This window comes from Halichoerus grypus, chromosome 1, assembly GCF_964656455.1.
Source record: "Halichoerus grypus chromosome 1, mHalGry1.hap1.1, whole genome shotgun sequence".
Classification (NCBI taxonomy): Eukaryota; Metazoa; Chordata; class Mammalia; order Carnivora; family Phocidae; genus Halichoerus; species Halichoerus grypus.
Window position 1 is genome coordinate 66208318 of NC_135712.1, and position 25067 is coordinate 66233384.

General features: G+C 40.4%; 1 protein-coding gene across 5 annotated transcripts in view; it reads left to right on the forward strand.

Annotated features, from left to right (window-relative positions):
* CD86 (CD86 molecule) overlaps positions 1–25067 on the forward strand; it is an 87995-nt gene that overhangs the window by 39406 nt on the left and 23522 nt on the right. For 3 of the 5 annotated variants that reach the window (XM_078066580.1, XM_078066574.1, XM_036093694.2), the window contains exons 3-6: positions 7863–8198; positions 10645–10947; positions 13987–14139; positions 23945–23990. In XM_078066580.1, coding sequence (XP_077922706.1) covers positions 7863–8198; positions 10645–10947; positions 13987–14139; positions 23945–23990 — 838 coding nt within the window. The remainder of the gene's footprint in view (positions 1–7862; positions 8199–10644; positions 10948–13986; positions 14140–23944; positions 23991–25067) is intronic. The other 2 variants (XM_078066587.1, XM_036093698.2) reach the window with 1 other exon arrangement.

Below are 25067 nucleotides of genomic sequence, written 5' to 3' on the forward strand. Positions count from 1 at the left end.
TGTTGTAGTGTTCAACAAATCATTAGCTGTGTATAACACCCAGTGGTCATCCCAACACGTGCCCTCCTTAATACCCATCACCTGGTCACCTTTCTCCATTTAAAAATCACTTTTCTGGGGCGCCTGGGTGGCTCAGTCATTAAGCGTCTGCCTTCGGCTCAGGTCATGATCCCACGGTCCTGGGATTGAGCCCCACATCGGGCTCCCTGCTCCGCAGGAGGCCTGCTTCTCCCTCTTCCACTCCCCCTGCTTGTGTTCCCTCTCTTACTATGTCTCTCTCTGTCAAATAAATAAAATCTTTAAAAAAAATTTAAAAATAAATAAATAAATAAATAATAAATAAATAAAAATCACTTTTCTGTTCTTACTATAAAACAACAGACAAGAGAGTAAAAATAGTTATACATAGTTATGATCACAATATATATGCAAGTTTCTGAATATGTTTTACTCAACACTGTTTCATACATATTTTCTAAAGTTTCTAAATGATTTTCACTTTTATAATTTTTGAAATTGCATTAGTCCATTGAATTGAAGATGTAATTTGCTTTATTTTGTATGTATGTGTTTTTTTCATTTAGAAGTTATGGCCCCACTGTCTTCTTCGGTTGCTAAGGAGTTTAAATCTAATTGTCATTGTTTTATAGGTATTTTTCCTCCAGTTTTTAAAGAATGAGCTTGTAAGTTTGAAAAAATATTTTATGCTTTATGTTTAGCAGCTTTACCACAATATTTCTAGGTGGTATTTATTTTCATTTATCTTGCTTGGTATTCACTTTTGATCTGACCACTCATGTCCTGCTCAATTTGAATATTCACAATCTATCTCTTCAACAATTGTTTATCTACCATTCCCTCCATTCTCTTCTCAAGAAACTCTAGAGCTTCTCAGACTAACTGTTCATGACTCTTAATCTGTTCTTCCACATTTTTACTTCTTTCTCTCTCTGTACAGCATGTCAACCAAGGGTCAGGAGGATCAGCATAGATGGGGGGGGGGGTTCCCTCTCATTGTTGAGGGAGCCCAGAACAAAAGTCTCCAGCAGTGTTATGGACCCTGGGGTAGGGGTAGGGAAGAAGGATGAGGGGAAGGGCTGGGGGTGGACATAATGAGTCATCATGAAGAAAAGTGTCTTCAAGGCTCTCCCTCCTCCCCAACATAAGGAGGCCTCAGCAGAGGCACCTGGAAGAAGACCTCTACTTGAGGCTTCAGATAAAGATACCTAGGAATGAAGGTGCCTGGGCTATGAATGTAAATATGTGAATGAGCACGACTGGCTACAGATCTTGAGTTTTGACTACAACTCCCGTCAGAGACTGCTGTGCATGGGCTGTGCACTAAGTCTGGTATGGGGAGGATAGTTTTCCCCCAGGAAGCCTGCTAGGTAAAACCTTTGTAATTGCCTAGGGTCAGGACTAAAAAAAATCAACATAGGTTTTTAACTAGAAGTTAGATTACTCAGGAGAAACAGACAATAACCAACATACCGCATCATGTCAGGTCATGATAAGTACTCTGATAAAAAATAAGTCAATGTAAGGAATAAGGAGTGACAAGGATGCTATCTTCAATAGGATGGTCAGAGAAATCTCCCGAGGGGGTAGCATTTTATGAGAGACTTATATGAAGTGAAGAAATAACTATGAGACTGTATGGAGGAAGAGTCTTCTAGGCAGAGGGATTAATATGAGAAAAGGCCTTGAGATAGAGCATGCCTGTCTTTTGGAGGAATGACAAGGAAGCCAGTGTGGCTGGAGCTGAGTAAGTGAGGGAAAGAGGTTTGAAAAGTACCAGGGACCAGATTACATGAGACCTTGTAGGCCAGGGAAGGATTTTGGATTTAGTTCTCAGTGTGATGGAAAAGGATTTGGATTTAATTTTCAGTGTGGTGGGAAGTCATCAGGGAATTCTGAACAGGAGAATTATGGCATCTGAGATATATTTTAAAGGATGGTTTTGGCTTGAGGAACCAGACTTGGGGCAAGGATGAAAGTGGGCAATTAGAAGGCAATTGCAATTATCCAGTCAAATGGTAATGGAAGTTTGGCCAAGGTTAGTATCTGTAGACCCAGTGAAAAATATTCCAATTCATAATCTATCTCAGTGAGGCAGAAGAACTGATGGAGTGGTGGCAGGAGAAGGAATGAAATGAAAAGATGGGAGGTGGTGGTAATAAGGTGAGGTGCTTGATACTGAGAGTTTTTGGGAGATATAGAGGGAGCACTTTGGTCTGGGGTCTGGTCCAAGGAGGAGATGGCTGAGGCAGAGTGGACAACAAGACCATTGGAGAGGAAAAGGACAAGAAAATGAGAGGCTCGACACTGTGTGCATGAAGCTAAAAGCACCTAGACAGGGTCAGTGAAGGAGAAGGCAGGAGAAGTTGGCTGCAGCAAGCCAGGTACTCAGATCTTCAGTGAATAAGGGGCACCTAGGAGGAAGATGAACAACAGCGGCCATGAGGGGTTGGGGTAGTATAGCCTGATGGCTTGTACTTTGAAGGAGCTGGGTTGTTTTATTTTAACGTATAATGATTTTACATTATATGATGCTTCATAAACTTTAATAGATCATATTTCATAAAACATATAGTATATTTTTATAATTTTACAAAATATATACAGATATGTATAATATATAAATATATATAATTATCTATATATTTATATAGATAATAAGATACATGTTAAGCTTGAAATAAAAGCAAAGCTAGTTTTAACAGAAATATCATGTAGGCCATGAAAACTGCTGAAAAACCATCCCTCCTCTACAACAGAGGATCTTACTGTTAAAGAAGAAAAATATTAGAGGACACTTCTTAAAGCACAGTAAAGAAGTCTTTATCCAAGGGGTGGAGGTGCTATTGAGATAGGCATAAGGACCACTGCAAAGGGATTTTACAGTGAGGGAGAGATATTTGGCTTAACTCCAAATATAGCATGGGCAGGTGGGAATTTATAGCCAAGGAGAAAGGTGGGGGCAGGGTGGGGGGCGGTCAGCGGATGGAAAATTACTAAGGGGAAACAAGGATAGGAGGGATTCTGCCCAAACCCACTTAACAGGATTCTTGCTAAGGACAGGCCAGGGTAATCAGACATCCCCTGGGGGATGGTGGAGGATAAGGAACCTGATCAGATTCAAGCATAATCAGGTAGCAAGGTTGGGGATTCTGGTTAAACTGGGTGCTTAGCAGGGTTCTTGCTAAAACTGGGTTTTACAAGGACGTGCACAGATGGGCAGAGGAGTGGATCAGGAGCCTGAATAAATTTTGATCAAGCAAAGAGTCTTTGTCATACCTAAAAGATAATATCTCCAAGATCTCTGGATAAATACAAAACCCTTTTTCTCTGGTTGCCCCGTTCTTTGCTTCACACTGTCTCCTCACACTTCCCTTACCTATATTAAAGTTCAGCTTTGGTTATCATAGTTCTACATCTCCTCAGCCACATCTGTGCAGACCCTCTCTTGGGTATCTTCTACAGATGGTTCAGATAAGTACTGACAGCAGCAAGTGGGGGAAACTTCCACTGAGATGGAAGACAGCGGAGGAAGAGAGTACCTGCCGCTATATAAACAGCAGTATCCAGCAGACAGGTGAATAGGGTATCTGGAACTCTAGTGAGAGTGATTGGCTGGAAATAAGCATCTGTGAATTATTAGCTTATAGTTTGCAGCTGAATCCATGGGGATAGGAGAGAAAAACCAGAGAGAGTGGAGAGTAAGGAGAAGATCAAGAACAGGCACTTGAGATAATCAGCATTTAAGGAGCGATCAGAGAAAACTGACGAGGAGGTCAGAGAATGGGAAGGAAGAGAGTTTCCAGAAGGAGATAGGCCAACACTGTGACATTCAACAGAGTGGGCAAATAACATGAGGTCTGAAAAGAGCTCTGACTTTGGCACTGGTGGGAAGTCAATGACAACCTTTGAGGGGGAAGTTCTGGCACAGAGGTGGGGGACAGAGGCTAGGGGTGGAGGCAGCAATTGCTACTTACTCTTTCAGGGAGTTTGACTATAAGAGAAAAAGAAACTAAAAGCAGTAGCAAAGGGAATTGTTGAAGTAACTGCTATGAGGAAGGGAGAGGGTAGTAAGCAGGGTAACCAGCTCACAGAACAAATTAAATGGGACAGGAACAGATTTATAATATCATCAGTCTGAACAATTGAATAATTTCCTCCAGTATTGCTCAAACATTTAGTTGTAAGAACAGGCATGTAGATCAAAAGTAAAGTGTTCTTCGGATGAGTTCTGCAATGGCTACAGTGGCTGGTGACTATCCTGCTGGTCAGCACAAATATAGAACATTTCCATCATTGCAGAGAAGGCTTTCGGAAAGCACTGCGCTACAGGGTCTAAACTGGATAGAGCTGAGGTCTTGATGAAGTAAAAGAACAAATGTTGGTGGAGTAATAAAGAGCAAATCTTGGAGGAAGATATCTTGTGGACAGAGATAGGTACATTGAGGTTTAAGATTTTAGGAAGAGCTGTTCTTGGTGAAAAGGTTCAGGGTTATGTCATGGGAGAGGAGCTGCTAAAATAGCCTGTGGATAAAGATTTTTGAAATGGAAAAGGCCAAAGAACTTTGAAGCCAGGTTGTTGGTGAACTTATCCATGCTGAAGTAGCTCAAATGGATAGTAATAGTTGGTTGGAAAGAAAAACCTTACAACTACTGCCAAAATCCTCAGTGAACAAAGAACTAATGACAAATGATTAGTAGCTAACAGCAGTGAGAGAGGCAGGCACCTCAAAATGGGAAGGATGTTGTTGCTCAAGTTCCTTGTGAAGTGTGCTAAAACAAGCAGTGACTAAGGACAAGGGGTGTCCTTTAGGTAGGGCCAGATTTCAATGAAAGCATAACCTTGGGGGAAACATTTGATGGAGAGGCTGAAGATGCAGAGGAGTTTATTACAATGGAATGAGATTTCCAGAGGACCTAGTAAAGCTTTGAAGGAAGTTTAGTAAAAGAAGAAAAATCTATGAGTACAGATAACCATAGTAACATGAGAAAAAGATGGTTCTTGAATGTATAAGACATGCATTTAGGGTAGTGGCCAGGGAAGACTGAAGTCCCAGGTGTAGTCAGAGACCTCATAAGGTTAGAAGACTACAGTTTTTGTGTAACATTCAAACAGTATATTGCTAAGGAACAAACTTGTCTATCTGATTAGGGAGGTGTCTAGATGGATCTTGTGTGCCTAGCTCCTGACATCATCAGAGCAACCAGTTATAACCAGACCCAGACCTTTTTATTACCCAAGTCCTGGGCAAGGGAGAGAATCTCAATGTGTACCCACCAATGGAGTCCCAGTGAGTCCAGTAGCTGGGTGACCTAAGATGTGGGGTCATCACAGGACTCCACTGAAGCTGCTTAGGAAAAATAGACCTTGAGCTAAATCTTCCCCATGTCATCAGGAATTAGCATGTGTACCGTGTATAGCTCTGAGTGATGTCATGGAAGGCAGTGGTTGGTGAGGAACTACAGAGTGCAAATTATGAAATACTTTCAGTTCCACTCGAAATGGACCTCGGAGTGATTTCCACCCCAGAGTGAGGGGAGAAGGAGGAGGGACAGATAGGAACAAATTTTTCCTATCATTACCTTCTCTGTTCTACTTTGGAGACAGAGGTAGAGACACTCTCCTGCAACTTCTCAAACTGAGCTATTGTTAAAATTCAGATTCTAACTCAGCAGGTGTGGTGGGGGAGGGGCAGAGATTCCACATTTCTGACCAGCCCCCTGGTGATGCTCATGCCTTTAGAACACAGACCACACTTTTGATTGGTAGGTGAGGAGGGGGACAGTCAGATGGGTGTAAGGGAAAGCCCGTATAATGTTTGGGAGGGGGGACCCAAGTCAGAGAATTTAGACTGGTCTGTTATTGGAAAGAGTGGGTGGGAAGGAGAGATGATACTGTGCGGTTCTGCAGAGAAATAGTCATAAATCAAGGAGAGAGAAGAAGCCAAAGGTGAAGTCATTTCTGGGCCCAGTAGGCAATAACATAACATTGACCGTTAACTGGCAGAATTTTCAACTATGAGTTTGGTTTCTCCCTTAGGTCATCCGCCCTAAAACCAGAATGAGTTTTCCCAGAGATATAGCTGCTAGAAGTTTTTACAGCAGGTGGCACTCTTACATTATCATTCAGAATTTAGCAAAGAAGCAGCAGGAGTCCCAGGATTGCCTTGTAAGGCAACTGCTGAATACGGTAAATCTTCCTTAGGTTCCCCTTTCACAGTTCCAGGTACTCAGGTAAATTTTCCCACCACCCTCCAATATGGGAACACATCCTGTGCATATGCTGCATTTCATATTTGCCAAGTGCTTCACAGGGTTCTAGTGAACACAATGCAATAGGCAGTGATTTGAACTTGTGCTGACTCTCACAGGTGCCTGAGTCCTCTTTCCTTAGAATTCAAACCACCACCAACCCTTTTGATTATGTGTTCTCACTGGGCCACTCTGTGGACAGTTCAATTTTGCCAGGTGCATGTCACTCTTATTTGTCCTACTCCCTCTTAGAAGAGAAACCCATTGATCAGATCAATTTACTTTCTCCTGCCGCCCTCAAACACACCTCAAAGGAACTCCTCTCATCTCTCTCACCAACCTACCTCCTCTTTCCCCCTTAATGTCAACAACTCTTCACTGAAGTCTGGAATGATGAAGCTTTATTCAAAACCCACCCTAACATTTTCCCCATGGCAGCATTTAACTTTATATTAACTAAGAAACAGCATTTCCCACTAACCCTGCACTTCTCACCCACCACTACTTAATTTCTTGGCCAACTCTCAAGTAATTCTGTAACCCAGAATAGGCCCACAAAACCCTATAATCGAACACATTTAAGGAGCTAAGTGGCACACATCCCTTCCACAAACTTCAATATGTCCTCAGGGGTGAAAGCCTTTCTCTGAACTCTCCCAGCGTGTCCTCCAGGGGTTGTAAAAATTTCCAGTGGCAATGCATACTGGGAAAAGCAAGTGCCTCGTACCTGGGGTTTCCCCAATACTCCAAAAGCACATCCTCACCTTCTTATCTATGATTCATTTCCAGCATTTCATTCATGTACGTTAAATGGTCTTTGACCAGCACAATCCCAAAACAACCATCAGAAGGCCCAGTTCTCCTTCTGATCCCTGAAAGAGCTTAGAGAGGTCACTGAAAATAGAGGCTTTGGTTGACTGTGTCATTTCCAAACTGTTTTACATCCTTGGGCAAGCTGGCCATGGAAACAGCATTCATGAGGAAAACTCTGTAAAGGGAACTATTTGAATTTCAAAGACATTACTCAATGTGATACCCAACTAGTAAGGCATAATGAGGGGGGCAGATATTAAATTTGTTACCATTATCAGAAATCTTTTCACTATAGAGGGGCAAGGAATAAGGGGATGGGGAGGGAAAGGGAGAGCTTTTGGTGATGGTGTAGAAGTAATGGAGCTTGAAACAGCTACAGTGAAGAGAATCAGTATTCAGGTTATAGGAAGGTTAACAGAGGGGTGGATGCATTGTCTAACTCTGCTGTTTTTCCCTGGTCTGGGATTTAAATTCACAGAACCACAGTACTAGAAAGATTCTTGGAACACTTAGTCCACCCCTTCATTAAACTGATAAGGAAACAGAGCCTCATGGTGGTGCAGTTTGCACAAGGCCCATATTTATTTATCAGTGGAGTGAGGACAAATGTCCCATTCTCCAGATGCCAGTATGTAGGCACATTCCAGAGTTTAATACCTAGTTCTTCAGTATCATTACTGATAAGATAGCATCTGGGTATTGTATAAAGAGAAACGGAGTTGTTTTTTTCTTCTTCCTTCTTGTTTCTCCTTCCCTAATCTCTACCTTTCCTTTTTTAGGTGCTGCTTCCACGAAGAGTCAAGCTTATTTCAACAAGACTGGAGAACTGCCATGCCATTTTACAAACTCTCAAAACATAAGCCTGGATGAGTTGGTAGTATTTTGGCAGGACCAGGATAAGCTGGTTCTGTATGAGCTATTCAGAGGCAAAGAGAACCCTCAAAATGTTCATCCCAAGTATAAAGGCCGCACAAGCTTTGACAAGGACAATTGGACCCTGAAACTCCACAACGTTCAGATCAAGGACAAGGGCTCATATCAATGTTTCATTCATCATAAAGGGCCCAAAGGACTAGTCCCCATGTACCACATGAGTTCTGACCTATCAGTGCTTGGTATGTAGTCAATGGCGCGTTCAGGTCCCTGGCCTTCTCAGATGAGACTGCAATGAGCAGAGAAATGTTGGGGTGGGGGGGTGGTGAGGGAGTGGGAGGGTTGTGGGTGGTACCTGCAGAGGGAAGGCAGGAGACAGCCATTTCTGGGAAGTCCATTTGAAGGGAATGCAGGGTTTGGTGATAGGGAACTGAAAATCCTTTGTACTTTTTATAGTTTGCTTCTGAAGGATCAGTAAGAATTTGCTTTGGGGACAACTTAAGGCTAACTGAACAAAGTTAATGTGGCTAAGGGAAAACCAGGGGTAATTTGGCCATTACTAAGTTTACGTAACTATACAGGCCTCAGATCTCTTTTACATTCATTTTTTTCCTTTGGTCCAAGATTTGTCACCCACTAAATCTTTGCCTAGAGCTCCTAGCAAAGGTGACAGCTGATTGATTTGGGTTTTTCCTTCAACCTCCTGGAGGTCACTTATGAGCTGTTTGCTGCCCAACCAAGAGCCCGGTAGACAGTTCTGTTAACATACGTATAGATTTTGATGCACAGTTCTGTTAACATACATATAGATTTAGGTAACCACCACTATAAATAGGGTACAAACATTTCCATCACCCTAAAAAAATTTCTTCATGGTATTGCTTTATAATCATACCCTCTCCATACCCATAAGCCCTGTTTTGAATCCTACAGTCTTATCTTTTTTGAGAACATCACATAAATGGAGCCATACAGTATGTAACCTTTTAAGATTGGCTTCTTTTTTTTTTTTTTAAGATTTTATTTATTTATCTGACAGAGAGAGACACAGCGAGAGAGGGAACACAAGAAGCGGGAGTGGGAGAGGGAGAGGGAGAAGCAGGCTTCCCGCAGAGCAGGGAGCCTGATGCAGGGCTTGATTCCAGGACCCTGGGATCATGACCTGAGCCGAAGGCAGATGCTTAACAACTGAGCCACCCAGGCACCCCAAGATTGGCTTCTTTTATTTAACATAATGCCTTTGAGATTTATCTAAGTTGTTGCATGTATCAGAAGCCTGTTCCTTGTTATTGCTAAGGAGGATTCTATTTTATCCACTCAACCCATGGAAAGACATTGGGATTTTTTTTCAGTTTGGGGCTATTATAAATAGTTGCTGTAAACATGTACAAGTGTGAACATAAGTTTTCATTTCTCTAAGGTAGATACCCAGGTGTGGGATTACTAGATTCAGATTAACTTCTGATGAAACTGGAGAAGGCAGATCAACAGTGATTCTGAAACCACAGAATAAAGAAAAGGCCAAAATAGAAATAGAATGAGGAGTCCTCCCTTTAAGCCTTGTGTGATTCAAACTAGGCTGCAAGAGTTTTGGAACATTTTACCAAGTGATAAATAAGTGTTTTTAAGGTATGGCCAGATACCATTGAAGAACATGGTGTGTTTTAGGTGGGTCACGATCATTTTTTTATTTTAACAATTTTATATTTATTTTAATGTAGTAGGAAAAACAAGAACTCACTTCTCCAACCTGTGATTGCACAGATGTTGTTAAGGAGGCAAAAGGAGGTAGCACCAGGGCAATCTCCTTTCTACAGACCACACAAAATACAAGCAGAGGACTTAAGTCATGTGTTGGTACAGCAAAACTTAGAAAGGTGATATGCAAATCACTGGTTTTAGAGACAATAAAGTAAATTAGAAATTAGTATGTAGAACCTGAAAACTACAGTAACTATTAAAGAATAACAGGATTTTGGCTAGCAGAAGGGGCTAGGTGCAGTAATCCTTGACAGCCATTAAAATCTGAATGGCAAACTAAGGCGAGAGAAGCTCTATGTTTATCAAGATCTTACATTTTCCCTAAAAATGGCTGGGTTTGGCCTTCATCTTATAATACATGATGAAGAAAGCTTGACAGTCATGCCCAAAACCAATATTCTGAATTTCTAAATCCAAAGTCCCCATCCACTCACTTATCAGTATCCTACTCAGGTTTCTAGATGATATGGCCCAGAGCATGCCAGCACCATGAACTCTGTTAGTGTCAGTCCCTTTCTGCTTCCTTAGTCTGGCAAGCTGCAATGTACCCCATGACACAGCTGGGTTCCAACCTCAGACTACTTCTCCATCCCAAAACTACTCTCCTCAGAACAGTGGTCTCATTGTGAATCTTTGGTGACTCAATTTCAGCCCTCCTGTCACTCAGAAAGCACCCCCCACCCTGATTTGGGTAAGCAGGAAGTTAGCATGGCCCAAAACTCCATTCTTGAAAAATAAATGTGGGGTCCTTATGTGGCTCTCACCATGGGCTGAGGCCCACACTTTAGATACCCAAGAGGCTCCCAAGTGTGCCCCCAGTAAGTTCCCAGATCAGAGCCAGTTATTTGCAATTCTCTTCTAGACACTCTTCTAGACACATCTAAATTTAGACTGATTTCTTTTTTTGTATCTTTATTCTGCTTTCAGCTAACTTCAGTCAACCTGAAATAATGGTAACTTCTAATAGAACAGAAAATTCTGGCATCATAAATTTGACGTGCTCATCTGTACAAGGTTACCCAGAACCTAAGGAAATGTATTTTAAGCTAAAAACCGAGAATTCAACTACTAAGTATGATACTGCCATGAAGAAATCTCAAAATAATGTCACAGAACTGTACAACGTTTCTATCAGCTTGTCTTTTTCAGTCCCTGAAGCAAGCAATGTGAGCATCACCTGTGTCCTGCAACTTGAGTCAATGGAGCTTCACTCCCTACCTTACAATATAGGTAAAGCTGCTTCCCAAGACTATTTCTTTCATCAGGTGTTATACCCAAAATGTTGAGGCAGATCATTCAATGTTCCCTGCTTGCCAGGAAGCCTCCAACAGGGCCATTTTGTGGTACTATTAGGAAGGAACCAGATGGAGGGCTCCTCTCTTCATCTGAGTGCTGCTACAGGGTCCCGGAGACTGTGAACATATACTGCACTTGAGGAAGTATGCTTTTAGCCCTGAAACTGACCCAGTCTTTTGGGCTACCTTTGGATAGAAGATTCTGAAGTTTAAGTCAGAAAATGCAAGATTCCTCCAGGCTAGAATTCTTCCATTCATACACACACCCACACCCACCCCCCCACACACAAACACACACAAACACACACACACACATCATCATCATCATCATCATCTATACATACATACATACATACACACGGTACATGCTCTGAGTACAGAGCCACTCTAGATGTTGTCGGCTGCAGACATGAAACCTAAAATGTATAAGACATGCTCTCTGCCCTCAAGTACCTTCCAATAAAATCAGAACTCCATGATGTACACACATGAAAAACTGGATTTTGAAAAGATTGAATTGGGATCTAAAGCATATCCCATGGAAATATGCAACTAAATTTAAAAACAGGAGAGAATGATAATCAGTTTTATAGACATTCAGAGGTAGGTAGGTTCCTTGAGAGCCAGGGAAGTCTTCCTAAAGAAAATGGGACCTTAAAACACCATAAAAGATAACTGGGCTTTAAAAGTACGGTGAAGGGGTGCCTGGATGGCTCAGTCGTTTAAGTGTCTGCCTTTGGCTCAGGTCATGATCTCAGGGTCCTGGGATCGAGCCCCATGTCCAGCTCCCTGCTCAGCCGGAGAATCTGCTTCTCCCTCTCTTTCTGCTCCTACCCCCACTCGTGCTCTCTCTCTCTCTTTTGCTCACTCACTCTCTCAAATAAATAAATAAAATCTTTTTAAAAAGTAGAAAATATAGAAGTGTGGTGAAGAGATGACAGGTATCAGACTTATGGTTTCCTGAACAGAAAGAAAAATTCTCAGACAGCATCCAGGCTTAGAAGGTGAGAGGACCAAAATCAATTAACAGTATTTGATATGGGCACAGGTGGTGGGGGTGGGCATATGTGTCAGGAAAGACTAAGAAGCAGAAATTCTTGCGGCATGTTGACAGTGTAGTACAGGGTCCAGTCCAGCTGGAGGAAAGGGTTGAAACTAAGCAGTGTCTGCTAATAGAAGTCTAACATTTTAAAGTCCTGGCTTTGCCCTGGGGAAAATGCATCCATGTTTGAGACCCCACTTTTGAGGAGCAGTAACTGCAAGATTCTCTCCTGGAATAAAGGCACTCTGCACCCACACTGCCCCTATCACTGCTTCTTCTGATCCTGACCACTCTCTTCCCACACATCTACCTTCTGCTTACCTTGGCCCCTTCTCCAATCCTGGCCCTTCGGTTTTTCCTTTCCTAAGGCATCCATCCAACTCCTTGCTTCATCCTCTAACTTTGCTGCTTCCTTTCTCCTGCTGTCTCATTGTTCCAACATAACTTGGTCTACGGACACATTCTTATGGGCAGCCTCTGGAGCCAGTCCCTCTCAGTAAGCTTTACCAGTGGGCCAATCCCTTCTCTTGGTACTGATTTCCTTCTGCTAAGACATATCTCTGCCTCTGAGAACCCAGTAAACAGGCCGCACAGAAGCCTGGTTGCTTCTACTGTAGCCTCTCTTGGCCTAATAGAAGCCTCTCTCTCTCAAAAAAAGAAGCCTCTCTCAAGCTATCCCTGAGGCTCAGCACCTGTTTGGAGCCAGCAACACCACTGCACATGACATGCCCTGGGGCCTTCTGCCATGGCTCCCACAGTCTACAAATGAATAGGGCCTTGCCATTCCTGTAGCTTCATCATGGCTCCCCCTTTCTGCTCTTCCTCACCTACTGCCCAAACCTTCCCAGCTGCCACCATCTTCAGAAACATTTCAGCTCCAGCTGCCTCAGGAAGCCAGGGCTTGCCTCTCTCTATCCCTGTTCTATGGCTTGACCAGAGATAGTGTTGACCCTGAATCAAGGAATCTTTTTGGGTATCAAAAGGTAGCAGTCTCCATTTTATCAAGTATAACCCCCGTTTACTGGGAATGCTAAACAGGCTCCAGTGGGGTAAAACTAGGACAGACTCAAAAAGTGTTGAATATGGCTTGCAATGCAGCAACTCCTTTTCCTAATGTCCCAGGAATGGGGTATGTGTCCACAAATTGCAGCTATAAACTAATAGGTCAGCTGGTATTATTTTCCTGGAATTTGAGATTAACTATCAGAATGAGTCCCATAAATGTCTATAAAATGGGCCAGTTCTAAGCTTTCCCCTCAAAGTGTATTTTTCAACTTCCTGGAAACTTAGAAGTCTCCAGGCAAGGAAGAAAGTCCTGACCTCCCAGGAGCTGATTCTAACCCTGATTCCTCAGGGCACAAAGAGATATCAAATGTATCAAAGACACATTCTGAAAGCCTTGTTTCTTCCACTGTGGCCTCAGTGGAAAAAACAAACAAATAAGCAAAACTGGAGGTAGGCAGCTGTTATATTTGTCCAAATGAGGTGTGTCTGGAGCCTGATCTAGAGATGACAGTGGATGGAGAAATTATTACATGGGAAACTTCAGGACTCCAGGCCTGGCTATACATGGGCTGAGGAAGCAGGGTGGTGCACAGATGACTATGCATTCAAAGTTTCAGCATGGGTACCATACCCATATGCAGAACTAAGGGCCAGGTTGACTTTCTTCTTCTAGATCATAGTCATTGTCATCCCCACCTCTGGGAAGGGAAGGCAGCTTAGTCCAGGCTTTTGGCCAGAAGCACTGGCTTGGTTCTAAGCTGCTAAGGCCCTAAGCCTGGGACTTTCTATGGCCTCATATTGTGGATTTCAGGCTCCTCTGGCAGTAGAGCCCTGGGGAGTTGTTGACTTGTAAATGAAGACAACAGTAATTATAAACCTTTTATAATCGATCTTCCTGGCTGATTAAAAACTTGTGGTCATTTCTAGATGCACATACGAAACCCCCCCCTGCCCGAGACCCCATCCTCTGGATTGCAGCTCTACTTGTAATGTTGGTCATTTTGTGTGGGATGGTGTTGGTGTTCTTTCTAACACTAAGGAAAAGGAAGAAGAAGCAGCCTGGCCCCTCTCATGAATGTGGTGAGTCAGTGCTTGTCCCCTCTGCAGATTGCCATTTTGCAGCTACCTGCAGTCAGCTGCCTTCTGGAGCTCATTGGCTGAGCTCAGATTAGCAAAAAGTCAGCAAGTGGTTGGAGGAAAAGGTTTTCCCTCAGGGTTTGGAGCCTGTATAGATGGGACTCAACATTGTTCTCAATTTCTAGGAGAGGCAACATTTCTAAACTAAGGTCTACAAATGTACTTCCGGTTTCCAGACAAAACTGATAATTCCCTGCTTTAGCTACCTCACTTCATGAAGTTACTGTGAAAATTCAATGAAGTAAAATCGTGAAAATACTTCTAAATGTTAATGACTATGGACCTGGCAGTGTTCAAGCAGAGAAGCTTGGGGGGGTGGAAGGGGAGGATTAGATGACCATAAGATTTACTTTCATTTCTCTAAAAGTCTAGGTTTCTGAGAAAAAAAGTGGTATGAATTGTTCCCCATTGACTTTTTAAAAATAATATTAACTTTTATTGATTACCAAGTATTACATACCCATTACCAAATATGCTGAAAAAAAATATCTATAGTTCCACTAGTAAGAAAGAAATGGTTATACAGACAAGATTTTGGTTTATATCTTACAGATTTTTCTGGAATCTATGTTATTTTCCATAAGTGGAATAATACTATAAAGACTGTTTTTCACAGTTTAGATAATATCATATGTACTGTTTTCTAATTTATTTGTACTAAACATAATAAGAAGATTTTCAGTGTCACTAATTATCATTCTATAGCAACATTTTAAATGGCTGTGAGATATTCCATTTTGTGGATACACCTTAATTTATTTAACCAACTCCACATTCTAGGACAGTTAGGTTGTTCCCATAGTTTTGCTATTGTAAATAGTACTGCACTGAGCAGCCTCCTCATTGACTTTTGTAAAAGTGGCACTGTGCTTAATGGGGGACAAAGGGGTCCCTGATTTTATAATAATCTTATGCTCCTTTGTGGTTTAGGCTGGTTTGGGCGAAGTTGCAAGGTAAGGTTGGATTTTATCTCAGTAATGGCTGTAGTAGAAGTTTGGTTGGTGCTTATAATTAAGGTAACCTTCTTACTCGCTTTGGTAAAAAGCACCAGATGAGTAATGCTTCTGATCAGCATCTTATTTAAGATTTCAGTGTACTGATTTTAAGATCCACTAGAAAATAGATGGATGACATTAGCAGTCACTCATTTCATCCTGCTATATTTTAAAAACAAGAAACTGGGGAGTTGATTATCCAATTTCAAGAAATGAATAGAAAGCTTATGGTAGAGTCATATTCAAACTGCCAAAACATGGGGTGTGCTGATATAATAATAGATTTATATGATATAAAAGTGTAAAATGCAGAGCACAGGGCCAGATGTACAGATATATTGTGCTTATTGAAGCTTTGACTTTTCAAGGTGAGAATTATGAACTGTTTCTTTCAATCTCATTGCCATTTAGAATTAGCTAACTATGCAGAAGCACCTTCAGCTTGGAAATAAGCTGTTTCCTAATTTGCTTTCAATTCGAATGATTAGCTTACAAATGAAACAAAGAATAAGGGGTGGAGAAAAAGAGAGGAAGAATGTTTCTTCCCCCAAGAGGCAATCAGAAAAATTCAGGAGACAAGAGAGTTAAAGAAGATGTGTGTGTACACATGAAAGAAGCCGAAAAGGGGTTCAAGAAGCTTGTGTATGCATAGGAAATGGTCAAATTAAGCTATGAGTGGTAAAAGGCAAACTATAACAAGAGACTATAACATAAGACCTCCTCCCCACAAGAATGTGATAAAGAATATTGCTAGGAAAGTTTGGTCAGATGGTCACCTGTGCTAGTGAGTTTGGTCAAAGAGAAGAGTCTTAATATCATTGGAGGAGAAGATGTACCAAGTAACCATGCCATGTAGATATGTTTGTAAATTTGGGTTCTGTAATTCAGCAATGTCTGCACTTGCTTTGTGGATACTTCTGGCATTTTCTGTATGATAGACTGCATAATGCCCCCAACAAGATGTCCACCTCCTATTCACAGAACCTATTATATGTTATCTCACATGGCAAAAGGGACTTTGCATATGTGCTTAAGGTACTGACTTTAAGATGATGAGATTATCCTGGATTACCCAGGTGAACCCCATCTAATCACATGAGTCAGAGCACCTTTCCCAGGCTGGGTTAGAGAGATGAGATGGAAGGAGAGAGCCACATCTTTTTTTTTTTTTTTTTTTTAAAGATTTTATTTATTCATTTATTTGAGAGAGTGAGAGAGAGAGAGCACATGAGAGGGGGGAAGGTCAGAGGGAGAAGCAGACTCCCTGCCGAGCAGGGAGTCCGATGCGGCACTTACTTGATCCCGGGACTCCAGGATCATCACCTGAGCCGAAGGCAGTCGCTTAACCAACTGAGCCACCCAGGCACCCGAGAGATCCACATCTTGAGACAGACTTAACCCACCATTGTTAGCTTTGAAGATGGAGGAAGGGGCCATGAGACAAAGAATGTGGGTGACCTCCAGAATCTGCAACTGGCCCTCAACTGAGAGCCAGCAAGGAAATGGGGATCTCAGTCATACAACCACAAGGAACTAAATTCTGCTAAAAAACAGACATGGAAGCAGTCATGATCCATCCACAGAGACACAAGCTTACTGATAACAAGTAGGAATTTCTCCAAAAATGGAGCTTCCCCCTAATCCAATATTAATCCGTTTCTCAGAGGAGGCAGCCCTCAAACTTAACTCGGCATCAAAAGTCCTTTCCAGTATTTGTTTGGTAATTACAGTTTTTCAATGCCCCAACCATCCACATTTACTCTGTTCAGGCTGTTAAATGAATAAAAGGGAAATGCCACCATTATTCTAGCTGGTTTCTAATCTCTCTTCTCTTTTTTGATTTGTCAAATAGGACAGATTAGGTATGAACAATTGTAACCTTGAATTACAGTCTGTCCCAATCAGAAGTTACCCTATCAACTTACCCATTGGGGAGAGAGACTAAAATAGCTCCTCCTGAAGTTTTACTTCCTCATTTGGGTCTTGTGTGACTGAAATCTGTACGTAATAGAGCCCTACCAACCAGCAGTTTTTACAGTTTGCTGCCCTCTGCCAAACCTGGAAGAGTCTCTGCTCTTTCAGGAATGATTTCTTAAAGGGCAAGTGTCTTTCCTGAAATAAATAATTTTAACCACTATTTAGACAGAAAGCTTCACAGGACTTAAAAACTGTAAGTTGATGATATCATCACATCTGGCCTTCAAAATGCTAAATTTGTAATCAAATCCACAAGTTTAGAATCTGCTTTTTTATTGTCTGCTTTCATTTTAAAACAGAAACTTTTTTTTTGAAATGGTGATGATTTTGTCATGGGTATGAAAGGACAATATAAATATTCTATGTTGGTCTACAGACATCTGAAATACTATATTAAGTTATAAGTAAGCATTTTTTTTTGCACTGAACTTTTTTTCTTATTTTATTATGTTATGTTAATCACCATACATTACATCATTAGTTTTTGATGTAGTGTTCCATGATTCATTGTTTGCATATAACACCCAGTGCTCCATGCAGAACGTGCCCTCTTTAATACCCATCACCAGGCTTACCCATCCCCCGAGCCTCCTCCCCTCTAGAACCCTCAGTTTGTTTCTCAGAGTCCATAGTCTCTCATGGTTCGTCTCCCCCTCCGATTTTCCCCCCTTCATTTTTCCCTTCCTACTATCTTCTTCTTTTTTTAACATACAATGTATGATTCATTTCAGAGGTACAGGTCTGTGTTTCAGCAGTCTTACACAATTCATAGCACTCACCATAGCACATACCCTCCCCAATGTCTATCACCCAGCCACCCCATCCCTCCCACCCCCCACCACTCCAGCAACCCTCAGTTTGTTTCTTGAGATTAAGAATTCCTCATATCAGTGAGATCATATGATACATGTCTTTCTCTGATTGACTATTTCGCTCAGCATAATACCCTCCAGTTCCACCCACATTGTTGCAAATGGCAAGATTTCATTCCTTTTGATGGCTGCATAATATCCCATTGTATATATATACCACATCTTCTTTATCCATTCATCTGTCGATGGACATCTTGACTCTTTCCATAGTTTGGCTATTGTGGACATTGCTGCTATAAACATCGGGGTGCACATACCCCTTCGGATCCCTACATTTCTGTCTTTGGGGTAAATACCCAGTAGTGCAATTGCTGGGTCATATGGTAGCTCTATTTTCAACTTTTTGAGGAAACTCCATACTGTTTTCCAGAGTGGCTGCACCAGCTTGCATTCCCACCAACAGTGTAGGAGGGTTCCCCTTTCTCCACATCCCCGCCAACATCTGTCGTTTCCTGATAAGTAAGCATTTTTTTTTTTTTTTAAAGATTTTATTTATTTATTTGACAGAGAGAGACACAGCAAGAGAGGGAACACAAGCAGGGGGAGTGGGAGAGGGAGAAGCAGGCTTCCCGCGGAGCAGGGAGCCCGATGCGGGGCTCGATCCCAGGACCCCGGGATCATGACCTGAGCCGAAGGCAGACGCTTAACGACTGAGCCACCCAGGTGCCCCAAGTAAGCATTTTTTAAGAACAACTTTGAAAAAAAATAGAACTTAACCAGATTTTAAAGTATCTAGAAGGTCAGTCAAATAAGAAATAGTTCAAGTAACTGAGAATGCATAGCCAGAAAAGAAGTCTTGGGGAGAAGAAAAAGTGTTCTCTTCAAATATCCAAACAGCTGTCATAGGGTACAAAGATCTTACTTAACTGTGGCTCCAAAGGGCATCTCAATGCATGAATGTTATGAGAAGATGTAAAGAAATAAGACTGAGTTTTCCAACAGCTAAGGCTCTTTTAAAATTATGTAGAAGACAAAAACTTCTTCCTCCCATGAAGGATTAACTACTATAAGAATGTCCCTCCTACTGTAAACAACTAGAAACCAGACAAAATATGAAACAACTGTTTTCAGACATTGGACAATAAGCTGTAGAAAACTGTAGCCCCTGAAAGAAGGAAAAAGATGAGGTGAGCCCTATGATTGCCCCCAATTTACTGCCTGAAGTCAGTTTCCAGGCTGCCCTAAAAGTAGGGGGAGCCCTGATACCAAAACTGGAAAAAGACATTACAAGAAAAGAAAACTATACATATATCTTGTGAAAATAGATGGCAAATTCCTTAACAAAATTACCAACTAAAATCTAGCAATCTGTTAAAAGTATGATACATCACGATCAAGTAGGGTTTATTCCAGGAATATTAGCTAGGTTCAATATACAAAACTTGAATAAAATTCACCATACTGGCAAACCAAAAAGAAAAAACATGTAATCATGTCAGCGGATACAAAAAAAAGCATTTGGCAAAATTAACATCCATTCATAATTTTAAAAAAGAAAGAAAAACTCTCATAAAAGTAGGAATATAGAGGAATTTCCTCAATCTGACAAAGGACATATACCAAAATCCTTCAGTTAGCATCATATTTAATGATAAAAGACTGACTGCTTTCCCCATAAGATCAAGAATGAACTCTCACTACATTTCTTCAACATTGTACTGGAGGTTCTAGCCAGTGCAACAGTCTAGGAAAAAAATAAAAGGCATACATATTGGAAGGGAAGAAGCAAAACTTTTTTTTTCTACAGATAACATGACCATGTTTGTAGAAAAGCCTAAGGCATCCATAAAAAACTATTAGAACTAATTGTGTGGGCTCCTGGGTGGTTCAGTCGGTTGAGTGTTTGCCTTTGGCTCAGGTCATGATCCCAGGGTCCTAGGATTGAGTCCCACATCAGGCTCTCTGCTCAGCGGGGAGACTGCTTCTCCCTCTGCCTCTGCCTGCCACTCCCCCTGCTTGTGCTCTCTCTCTCTCTCTCTGTCATATAAATAAATAAATAAAATCTTAAAAAAAAAAGAATTAATTGCATGTAGCTAAGTCTCCAGGTACAAGGTCAATACACAAAATCAAAATCAGTTATATTTCATGAAAAAATTGCCATTCTTTCCTTGAAAGAATGGGATCAAAACAATAAAAACACAGATCCCAGTATATAAAAGCAACACATTTACAAAAGAAATTTGCATATCTTAAGTAAATGGCTAGGAAAGTCAAAAATATATTCAGCCCTTCGAATTTCCCTCCCTTCCCCTATGGTCCTCCGTGCTATTGCTTATGTTCCATATATGAGTGAAACCATATGATAATTGTACTATACAGTGGCTAACTGAACATAATAAAAAAAATATATATATATATATATATTCAGCCTCCTTCCTAATAAAATAGTTGCAAATTAAAAAAAAACAAAATCAGTTATATTTCTATATACTCACAACAAACAATTTGGACACTGAAAAAATTTTAAATACCATTTACAGTAGCATCAAATAATATTAAAAGCTTGGGAGTAAGTTTTTAAAAACAAGTAAAAGACCTACACACTAAAAACTAAAAGACATCACTATTGACAGAAATTAAAGTAGGCCTAAATAAATGGAGAACTATAACATGTTCATGGATCTGAGGAGTACATATTAAGATATCAATTCAGCCCAGGGGCACCTGGATGGCTCAGTCTGTTAAGTGCCTTCAGCTCAAGTCATGATCTCAGGGTCCTGGGATCTAGCCCGGAGTCTGGCTCTCAGGCTCCCTGCTCAGTGGGAGTTGTTTCTCCCTCTCCCCCTGCCCCTCCCCCCTGCTTCTTCTTCTCTCTCTCTCTTTCTCTCAAATAAATAAATAAAATCTTTTAAAAAAATTATATCAATTCAGCCCAAACTGATCTATGGATTCAGTGAGATACCAATCAAAATCCTGGCAGGCTCTTCAGTGTAAATAAAAAGCTAATTCTAAAAGTTCTATGGAAATGCAAAAGACATACAACTGCCAAACAATTCTGAAAAACAAGGTCAAACACAGACAACTTATACTATCTTATTTCAAGTTTTACTATATAGCTATAGTAATCAAGACAGTGTGATATTGGTGAAAGCACAGACATACCAACCAATGGAACAAGATGGATAATCAAAAAGTAAACTCACATAGTCAACTGATTTGGAGAGAGGAGCCAAGGTAATTCCATGCAGAAAAAGATAGTCTTTTTGACAATGGTTTTGGGACAATTCGATATCCACATGGAAAAATATGAACCTCAACACACAAAAAATAACTTGAAATGGACAATAGACCTAAAAACAAGAGCTAAAATTAAAAGACTTAAAAAAATTGGAGAAATCTTTGTGATCTTAGGTTAAGCAGATCTTAGATAGGACACAGTAAGCACAAAGCATAGCATAAAAAGTAAAAATTGATAAACTGAACTTCATCAAAATTAAAAACTTTTGCCCTTTGACTTTGTTAAGAAAATTAAAAGTCAAGCCAGCCACAGACTAGGAGAAAATGTTTGCAAAATATATATCTCAAAAGGACTTATATCCATAATATATAATTATATATTACTACCCAGTACAAAAGACAATCCATTTAACAAAAGGCTGGGAGCAAAAGATTTGAACACATACTTCATAGAAGAAAATACACAAATGGTCAATAAGCACCGTCCCACAGTCACAACACCATTAGTCATTAGGGAAATACAAGTTAAAGCTATAATGAGATACCACTACACACCCACTAACATGACTAAAATTAAAAGGACTGGTAAATATCAAGTGCTGGAGAGGATGTGATACAATTGAAACTCTCATGTACTGCTGCACAACCCAGCAATCTTAGATATTTTCCCATGAGAGATAAAAACATATGTCCTCACAAAAACACACACAAAAGTTCATAGCAGCTTTCTTCATAATACTTAAAGTCTGGCATCCTAAATTTTCCTCAGTTGATGAATGGATAAACAAATGGTGGTACATTCATACAAGGAAATACTGCTGAGCTATAGAAAAGAATAGACTACTAGTAACATGCAACAACATGGATGAATTTCAAAAGCAGTATGCTACCTCCATACTGTTTTCAAGAATGGCTGCACCAGTTTGCATTCCCACCAACAGTATAAGAGGGTTCCCCTTTCTCTGCTTCCTTGTCAACATCTGTTTTTTCCTGTGTTGTTAATTTTAGCCATTCTGACTGGTGTGAGGTGGTATCTCATTGTGGTTTTGATTTGTATTTTCCTGATGATGAGTGATGTTGAGCATTTTTTCAAGTGTCTGTTGGCCATTTGTATGTCTTCTTTGGAGAAATGTCTGTTCATGTCTTCTGACCATTTCTTGACTGGATTATTTGTCTTTTGGGTGTTGAGTTTGATAAGTTAAAATAGATCTTGGATACTAGCCCTTTGGAGATACCCAGCCTAGAAGAGGACAATCAATCAAAATGATTTTTCTTGGGGCGCCTGGGTGGCTCAGTCGTTAAGCGTCTGCCTTCAGCTCAGGTCATGATCCCAGGGTCCTGGGATCAAGCCCCATATCGGGCTCCATGCTCCGCAGGAAGCCTGCTTCTCCCTCTCTCACTCCCACTGCTTGTGTTCCCTCTCTCACTGTGTCTGTCTCTGTCAAATAAATAAATAAAATCTTTAAAAAAAATGATTTTTCTTTGTAAATATTAAATCCAGAATTACATTAGGATATCAAATATCAAACATAAAATTAATAACTAAATTTTCCCTGAAGAATATAATAGGAGATGGTGCATTTTCTGAGCATTTTGTCTAAATTTGTAATATAGTTGTATCTTGTTTTGTGTTACCAATAGGTTTTAAACTTGTATAAATCAGAAACATTTAGAATTTTCTAAAACACTTCATTAAAGTATCTCTATGGTGAAAAAAAAAAAAGCAGTATGCTAGGAGAAAGACACCAGGCACAAAAAGACCAAAGACCACATATTTATGATCATTTAGAATTTAAAGTTCTCAAAAATGCAAAACTATTGTGACATTAACCAGATCAGTAGTTATCAGGGGGTGGGGTAGGGGAAAGATACTGAAAGGGGGCAGGAGGGAACTTTTGGTGCTTATATAAATGTTCTATACCTTGGTGATGGTGGTAGTTACATGAGTGTATACATTTGTTAAACTCACCAAAATCTGTACAGAAAATTATTGGATTTTATTGTGTATTAATTATACCTCAATAAAGCTGATTATTTTTAAACACACACACACACATGTGCACACACCTGAGAACAGCCAATGATAGGAAGTGTTCAAAACCATCAAGGGTGTTGTTTCACTCCCTAAAGTCCTACATGGATACCCAGGTTAACAACCCCTGCTGCAAGTGCCCAAAAGCACTATCACAACAGTCAACTGAAAGGAATTTAAACCCCAAGTTGCAACAGTGCTAAGCCCATTCCAACAGCAACTCAGGCTTTGGGAGGTCTAGCTAGTTAGAGATTTCCCACTTGGGCCCATCGATGCCACACTGGTATGTACCAGCAGACTCATCCATTTAGGCATCAACATCTCCAAGGTTTCCTTTTCTTCCTCCTTCTAAACCTTACTTTCAGAAAAGGATTGAAAACTTTTCCAATCACTAAATGATTGCTAAAACTAAGTTTGTTACCCCTCCCAGCAGTATTTTTATTTTAGTAAAGAATAGAGCTGTAAGTGAAAAACCTATTTCCAACATTAGAACTTAAGGCACAGTGAATAAAGGAAGGCATTTGCTTTTTGGATGCAAAAAAAACTCCTCAGTTGCATCAAGTAAGCATCTATTTCCACATAAAAGGACACAGTGATTTCTCTCTGAGTCCTAGGACTTGGGATTCTCTTCAAACTTTCCCTCTTTTAGTATCTGCAGGCAATACATTTTCTGAAGTTGTTTTGGTCTCTTTCAGAAACCAACAAAGTAGAGAGAAAAGAGAGTGAACAGACCAAGAAAAGGTGAGTCCTGACCTTCCAACATTGCTGAAAGAGGTACCATCTCCAGCGGATTTATAACTTCACCATCAGTTAAGTCTGAGGCATGCTGAGACCTCAGCAAACATGAACTAATGGAGAGGAAAAGGAAAGTTAGTATCTGGAAGGAAATATTCTAGCTATAAATGGATGGCAGGATGTCCAATGCACAATGCTCAAGGGGCACGGCAAGCTGAGTCAAGGTAAAGTAAAAAATTAATACCAAAAGGGTCTGTGTCATGTGCATGAGCTTTATATTATTCACCATGGTAACCCCAGTACCTATCATGGTGCCTGGACTAGTGGGACTCCTACATGTGTGGAATGAATAAATAAATAAGTGAGGAGTGATAACATGTTCCCTTTAGCGTCAGTGTCTTTGCACCTGCTGTGTCCTCTGCTTGGAATGTTCTTCTGCCACTTCTTTACCTCATTCTTCAGATCTTGGTTCAAGCTGCACTTCTACAAAAAACCAACCCTTTCTTAGAGTATGTTAGTCTGTTATCGTGTCATATGGATCCCTATGCTTTTTCTTCATAACACCAGGTAATACTTACATTTTTGTGTAATAATGTTATTAAACTATGAACTATACCAAACTTTATAGAGAGTAGAGATCATATCAGTTAAGCTTATCTTTGTATTGCCAGCACCTAACACAGTGCCTGGCATATAGTAGGTGCTCAATAAAGTTTTTTTCTATTGTGAAATTGTAGCAGCAGATATTTTTTAATTCATAGAAAATAGCCTTTTTATAATACTAACAATTTTCTGTAGTTATAATTTAATGGCATCTACTGGTTTACAGATAATAGGACTTATTCATAAAATTTACACTGTCATGGTTTGATAAATATATAACATGTTGGAAAAGAGTTTCATGGAAACGTAAATGCTATTCATCAGGGTTTAGCTTCTCTTACATTTGCTTTCAGCTAGCAATATTATAATTTGTTTGATTTTTATTTATTTTTCATTTATTTGCTTACTTTCCAGATTCTTTACCTAATCAAATCCAAATAAGCAACCCTAAATATGGCCCAGGGGAAATGTGTATATCCT